The sequence below is a fragment of the Magnolia sinica genome, chromosome 11 (assembly GCF_029962835.1).
Source record: "Magnolia sinica isolate HGM2019 chromosome 11, MsV1, whole genome shotgun sequence".
In the NCBI taxonomy this organism is placed as follows: domain Eukaryota; kingdom Viridiplantae; phylum Streptophyta; class Magnoliopsida; order Magnoliales; family Magnoliaceae; genus Magnolia; species Magnolia sinica.
In genome coordinates this window covers 60,705,601-60,712,644 of record NC_080583.1, presented here as the reverse complement: position 1 = coordinate 60,712,644, position 7,044 = coordinate 60,705,601, and the positions used below count along the sequence as shown (strand labels likewise).

The following is a 7,044-nucleotide window of genomic DNA, read 5'->3' as shown; positions in this document are numbered from 1 at the left end:
AGCAACCCATACCCCATGCCACCTCACCCCCCATAAGTCAATTCTCTCTTACACACACCCATTCCTCTCTTACACTACCCATTCCTCTCATCCCATCCTTCTTAGACAACCCCACTCCTCTCTCATTCCACTCCATCCCATCTCATTCTCCACCATTTCCAAGCAATTACGGAGAGAAAATCCTAAAGAGAGAAAATAAGCTAAGTGTGTGGCCCACTTCCTACCCAAAATCTCATCATCCAACCCTTAAATTCTCATCAACTTCCATCAAAGAGCCAATGAGTTTGGCATTCTACCGAACCAAGAAGATCCAACGGTGGGTATTCTTATAGGTTTAGATTTTTGTTTTTGATGATGGGCCAGGTGGGGCCTACCGATTGATGGTACGGATCTCACTTTGGACCCTAGGTGTAGACGATGGCCCACCATGATTCATATGTTCATCCCATGATGGGGCCATTATCCATGGACCCCATCATGATGTTTACTTTCCTACTTTGAAAAGATCATCTAGACCTTGCATTTTGGTGGAGAAGGGATCTCCACCGTTGATTTTGATTAGTGGGCCCACATGTAATGGGACCCACTTGATATATGTTGTAATGCATGGAAGGGAGGGCCCATAGTGTCGGGTTCTCTCTCTCTCTCTCTCTCTCTCTCTCTCTCTCTCTCTCTCTGTTTAATGGCCCACCTAGAAGAACGGATTAGATCTACAAAGTGGACGGTGGAAATCCCACAGTGATGTATGTATTTTATCCATGTTGTCCACCTGTATGTACCCCACCTGCCGGACGAGTTCACGTTGACCATCCATATGGCGGGCCTGGACGAGGAAAGAAAACAAATATCAGCTTGGTCCAGCACATGTGGCCCACCCACGTGGGACCACTGTGATGCATGTGTGCTATCCAACACCGTCCAACTTGCTGGACGGTGGGCTGGACGCTGGAGTCCCTTAAAATATATATATATATATATATATATATATATACATATATATATATATATATATATATATATATATACATATCTTGAACAATCATCTATAAATGTTATAAAGTACCTTTTACCTCCACGAGTAAGGACATCACCAAGTTCCGTGGGACCCACCAGACGTGTGTGGGTTTCATCCACACCGTCCGTCCATCTGGACGGGACCCACCTAATGCGTGAGTGGAATCCACGCCGTCCGTCCATCTAAATGGAGCCCACCGTGATATTTGTATGATAATCCACACCGTCCATCAAGTTGGGACGATGGGGACCCACGAGTAGCGACATAGCTGTTGTATACATTAGCAAGCTCGGTGGGTCTAATCTGAGTTCGATCCAAAACATCCATCTGTGGCCCCACCAGCAGCAGTTAGTTGTTGGTCTTGACGTCAGTAAGTTCTGTGGGGCCCGTTGATGTATGTGTTACATCCAAACCATCCATCCAATTGGCAGGCTCGTCTCAAGGCCTGAGACTAAAAATAAGGGAGATCTATCAGGTGGACCACACTGCAAAAAATAGTGGAGAGTTGAACGCCCACCATTGAAATCCTTTTGGGACCACTGAAGTTCTGGATCAATATAATATTTGTTTTTCCTCTTAATTCAGGTCTTTGTGACCTTATGAACAGACTGGATGGAAAATAAACTTGATGGTGGGCCCTGTGGAGTTTCAACAATGGAAATCATTATCACCACGGCTATTTGTGGCATGGTCCAGATGATCTTTCAATCACTACCTCCGTTACTACTTATGGTGTGGCCCATGTGATGCGGCCCACTTCGTGTATATGAGGCTCATTGGTGCGGCCGACTGATGCGGCCCACTTGATGTATATGAGGCCCACTGGTGCTGCCCATTAATGCAGCCCACTTGATGTATATGAGGCCCATTGGTGCGGCCCATGTGATGTGGCCCGCTTGATGTATATGAGGCCCATTAGTGCGGCCGGTGGATGTGGCCCACTTGATGTATATGAGGCCCATTGTGATGTATTCGAGGCACATGGGTTGAGGCCCAATGTGATGTATACAAGGACCATGAGTGAGGCCCAATGAGATGTATGTAAGGCCTTTGTATGGGGCCAAATGTGATGTATATGAGGTCCATTACGATGTGTGATTCCACCATGATGTATGTAATAATGTTTATGGCGGGCCATGCCTTGGGAGCAATGATGGTTTGACATCCACATTATAAGAGTAATGATGGTTAAATGTCCGCATTGTAACTCTCTCTAGGGCCTGTTGTTAAGCCCATACTTGTTGCGTGTAGGCCGTCTAGGCCCATCTTCGTTATGAAGATAGTTCATCACCATATAACATGCTTAGTCTAACGCCATGATTCATGCACATAGACATTATATGTATGCTTGATATGAGGAGTGACTGATCATAGCATATGCCATTGGGCAGATTGTTTATAGGACTCACTGATAGGATTTGCCCACATGAGCGCGCGGCACGCGCAGGATTGCTGGATGACTGGACTGTGATTCATGCATCTCGCATTTGTGTGACATGATCATTGTATGCCCTAGCGATATTAGGATCGTGGCCTCCACAAGCACATCGTGGATGGCCGGATTAGATACCGAAAATATTAGCTCTAGCACTGTGGGCACATAGGATGTTCTTGGGTGAAAGTTCCAGAACCTTTTTAGTACCAGGAGATCTTCCAACGTCTAGACTGAGTGGATTCATGAGCGCACGAGTGCTAAATACCAATAGACCGCGTCTCTCATTGTATCGTGGTCGGTTAGAAGGGGGTGTGGCCTTATCCGCTCGAGTAAGGAGCTGTAAGCTAGGCTAAGTTTGACCAGCTGGCAAATGGGCCCGCTATCGACGAGCCGAGTAGGTATTGACAGACTACTGGTCAGGCAGATAGTGTGGTCTCTTCCACTCGCTGAGCTGTGCGACTAGGGAGGCGGCAGTCAGTGTGAAGTGTACTAGACCCCGGTGATTTCCAGAGACGAGCTATATTGTTATGTGGATTCAGATGAGGACCGGCATGCTTGCGTTGCATCTCGCATATGACATTTAGCTACATAGGCCTCGTATCGCATAACCTTGGTATGGTCGACAGCATTCATGCCTTGCATCGCATGGCCTTGGTATGGTCGATAACATTCATGCCTTACATCACATAGCCTTGGTACGGCAGATAGTATTTATGGACTTACCAGCATGTTTCCGCATTACTCTGATATTGCATACTTAACACTTGCCTTGCACACACACTTACACCACCTCCTAAGCTTTTCGTAAGCTTATGCATGACCACTACGTGCAGGTGACATTAGATCGCAGCAGCATTGAGGCAGGAGCGTGTAGTTGAGCTTTTGGAGTTCCGATGTCTATATTTGTATTTCCCTTTCTGCATTGCACTCAAAGTTTTTGATAGTGGATATGTGGTGTTGTTTTGTGACTTGGTTATGCTTGTGGTTATGCTCCATTACAAAAAAAATTAAAATTAAAAATTAAAAAAAAAAATCATATTAAAAATCCTCCTTATAGGATCTCAGGATTGAAATCTGGCATATGGGTGTCGGGAGCCGAGAATGGGTCACTACGGAGGCTGTCAGCGTCGGATTCAGCGATCGGAAATTCCGTGAGTCCGGTTTCTAAGTTTAAAGCGTGACAATAACAAGGTTAAGCGAGACAGGTAAACAATCCAGTTAGATCAAGATAACAATGTCAATAAAGAACCAAACAAATGCAAGCCGATATGTAGCTACGAGATAGATGCATGTCTCATGGCCAGTCCCAAACGGTAACAACAACAAAGCTATTGTACAAAGAAGCAATGCCCCAATATGCCTCTCAAAAGATCAAGTGATCAAAGCTGTAATTGTACATTCATGTAAAGAACGTAGACAGGCAAAGAAAACTGGGTGGCAGACTTTTTATCTGCTTGGTTGATTCGACCATTGACTTGCAAATCTTTTATTCTATTGGTTGATTTAACCATTGACTCATAACAGAAAATGACTATTTCTGGACACACTTGTAAACAACCAATCTTGAAAAAAAAAAAAACTCCAAAAATAAATAAACAATATCCAAATAAGTGCTAGGAAATCCTATTTCTCAAGAAAGAAAGGATGAAAGAAAACATAACCTAAGTTAATACTTCAAAGCTCATCCACTATCCATCCCAATCTATAGGACATAAACACCAATCATTTCGAAGTATGGCTCTCGACGAGTGCAATCAAGAGTAGACTACTGAAAGTCCGATTGGTGAATTCTCATTTTAGCATCCAATTGATGATAAACTATGGGAGCTGCTTCCACCCTGTAGTTAATGGAATAGCATCCAATTGATGATATTAAATATTGAACAGGCAGTTCTTGAAAGTCAATGCAAGAGAGCACCTAAGAAGTGTTTGTACTACAATTTTCTATTTCCATTATGTCACACTAAATATCAAAATTCAATTCAATGGTGCATCCAAGCACAGCCAATTTTGTCATTGGAAATCAAAAGAGTTGTTAGCTATTCAAAGGCAAAGATGACAAAAGGAAGGTACTCTGTACCATTTGAAGAACCAAAAGAACATTGTCAGCACTGCAACTTCCATGGCTAAACTCTCCACATTGTCCTTTAGGAGTTCTAACCATTCCTTCTGAATGCTTCTGATCAGATGGCTACTACATAACAATCCTCCTGTCTTTTGGGATATAGCCGATCCACAAAGGAGTGATTAAAATATCATGAATATCCAATCCGCCATGCTGTTAGGCACTCTATTGGCTCATCAACTACATGATATAATGGCGTGGGGCCATGATATGGTAATCAGAATATAGCAACAAAATTAGCAGATATGAGGGCATCTAGCCGATCCAAAACCCGAGATAGGCTAACTCATCCATGTGTTATCTATATAACTCAACATACATTATGCAGTTGGTTTGTCATAAACAGCATCCATGTGTATCTCTTTTTCTCTTTTGCATTTATCACACAAGTAATGATTAAGAACACTGAACTGCCAAGAGGTGCCTGACGTTCTTTATAGCTAAAGAGAAAACGCTTTTGACATCCTCGAAGACCTCTTCGACAGGCTTTCCAGCATCAATCTGACCACAAGTAACAGCAGTTAGTGTTGCAAATAGCGTCCATGTGCATCCGCATGTACACACACTCAAGAAGTTAAGATGACCTTCAATCATTGTATGAAATCAGCCTACTAACAATTTTCATGTGAGCCTAGAAGAAACTTGACAGGGAATCTAGATACACCTAAAAGTTACAGAAGATCCAATGTCTCATGCAATAAATGCCATGTGGTAATGTTTCATTGGAGAATGCTCTTGAAAGTTGGTATGCTTGCCCTTTCTAATTTGGATGACCGAAACAGAGGAAAAAACAGCTATGATATATGATGTTGTCTCTAGACTTCTGTGGGACCTTGTTTTTAATGCATAAAAGTCACTGGTAAAACGCAGGAATAGATTTATTTTTTTTTATTTTTTATTTTTTTGATAAGTAGGCCAAAATGCCAACGATTAACATTATCACATCAAAACCTTCATGACTTTGTAAAGAGGTAACATAAAAACAAAAACAAATTACCTTCCGAACCTTCCCTTTGGAGCTATAATACTCAATTACAGGTAAACTGGATTCTGTAAAAACTTCGAACCGCTTCCTGATTGTCTCAATGTTATCATCAACTCTTCCCTTCATGAACCATAATTTGTTGTTTTTTTTTTTTAAAAAAAAAAAAAAAAAAAAGAAAAGAAAAAAAAAGAAAAAAAGAAGTAAATGGAAAAAGAAAGAAACAGTGTCAAAGGGTGTATGGTAATTAGAAAATCTAAAAACAGAAAGATACACATGCCTTACCTGATTCCTATTCAAAAGGCGTGTATCCATCTCTTCTTCTGACCAGTCAAAAAACAGTACAAAGTCTGGGATGATCTTTGTCTGCAAGAGAATGCAGAATTATCCACTAGAATGGAAAAGAAGTATCCTGGACTTCAATTTCCATATAAAAATATGAATCAAGACTGTCCTTTCCATCTCTTCTTCTGAACAGTCAAAAAATGTCCAGATTTAGACATTTCCGTTCCAATTTGGTGTAGTGGTTCTCACCATTTTTACTAACCTTCCCCTCCCATTCCTCGCCAATTTCTTGGCCATATAGTAGAGAAGAAAAAAGGTTGAAGAAAACAACAACTAAAATCAACAATCACACTTAGATGCTACAGACAAAGCAAAAGCATACTTCATTCTGGAATGTGCAGAAGTATCAACCTTAAGATTGACATTCTCCTTCTCTAAGGTCGCAATAACAGTTTTTAAACTACTCTGAGCAGGTTCCTCTGTTTCTTCTTCCAAGTCTCGTCTGATCAACTCAGATTGCAGTCGTTCCATCTCTGATACTTTATCATTCAGTTCGATGCGAAGTTCCTTCATCTCCAATTCTCCATAGATGTCTGCCAATTCAGAAATCTCATAGCAAATATCAAAAGGCTAAAAAGGGTAAGAAATTTCTTTACTCAAATTGCAAATGGAACATGGTAACATTTCTGGCCAAGTTTTTGATGATTTCTTTACTCAAATTAAAATTAAAGATAACCATTTAAACAAGAACAAAACATGGATAACATTGCAGATGCTAAACATTTTAAGATAAAGTGGAACAACACATATCCACATCTCTATGCACATGGGAAAAAGAACAAAATGTGTGATAGAGGAAACTATGAGCCAGGAGAATGATAAGGAAGTTGAAAGTGCCCTAGTTTATCAATTAGCGTGAGTGTTGAGTCAGCAAGTCAAGTGAGCCCCACAGGAAGGTCATTCAGGCATCCGCCTCAAACTGGATGTGTGCTTCAAACTCGTCAATGGTAAATTAAGCCTCACATCCCATGTCTCAAAACACCTGGGTATGTAAAACCTTAAAATGAGTAGAACAACATAGGTGTTTAAGTATGAAAACTTATCATGCAATACGGGAAAATTTCTAAGTTTTCAACCTTTCTCAATATATCGATATCACATCAATATGATCGATCACCTGTTATCGACGTCCTTGGAAAGTA

The 7,044-nt window shown here is 41.2% G+C and overlaps 1 protein-coding gene across 1 annotated transcript; it reads right to left on the bottom strand.

Annotated features, from left to right (window-relative positions):
- Nucleotides 1-4,971: 4,971 nt before the first annotated feature.
- LOC131218123 (UMP-CMP kinase 4-like) lies at nt 4,972-6,723 on the bottom strand. Its single transcript, XM_058212804.1, has 4 exons — nt 6,254-6,723; nt 5,843-5,923; nt 5,573-5,680; nt 4,972-5,076 (listed from the first exon to the last, which is right to left on the bottom strand). The coding sequence occupies exons 1-4, from the start codon at nt 6,413-6,415 to the stop codon at nt 4,972-4,974; spliced, it is 456 nt and encodes a 151-aa protein (XP_058068787.1). The 5' UTR covers nt 6,416-6,723.
- Nucleotides 6,724-7,044: the final 321 nt, after the last annotated feature.

Excerpts from the sequence above, each read along its gene's own strand:
- LOC131218123 (XM_058212804.1), bottom strand. The coding sequence starts at position 6,415 with ATGAAGGAACTTCGCATCGAACTGAATGATAAAGTATCAGAGATGGAA. Across the intron at positions 5,924-6,253 it reads AGGAGAATGTCAATCTTAAG|ACAAAGATCATCCCAGACTT; the intron begins GTTGATACTTCT and ends ATTCTCTTGCAG. Across the intron at positions 5,681-5,842 it reads GCCTTTTGAATAGGAATCAG|GGAAGAGTTGATGATAACAT; the intron begins GTAAGGCATGTG and ends TGGTTCATGAAG.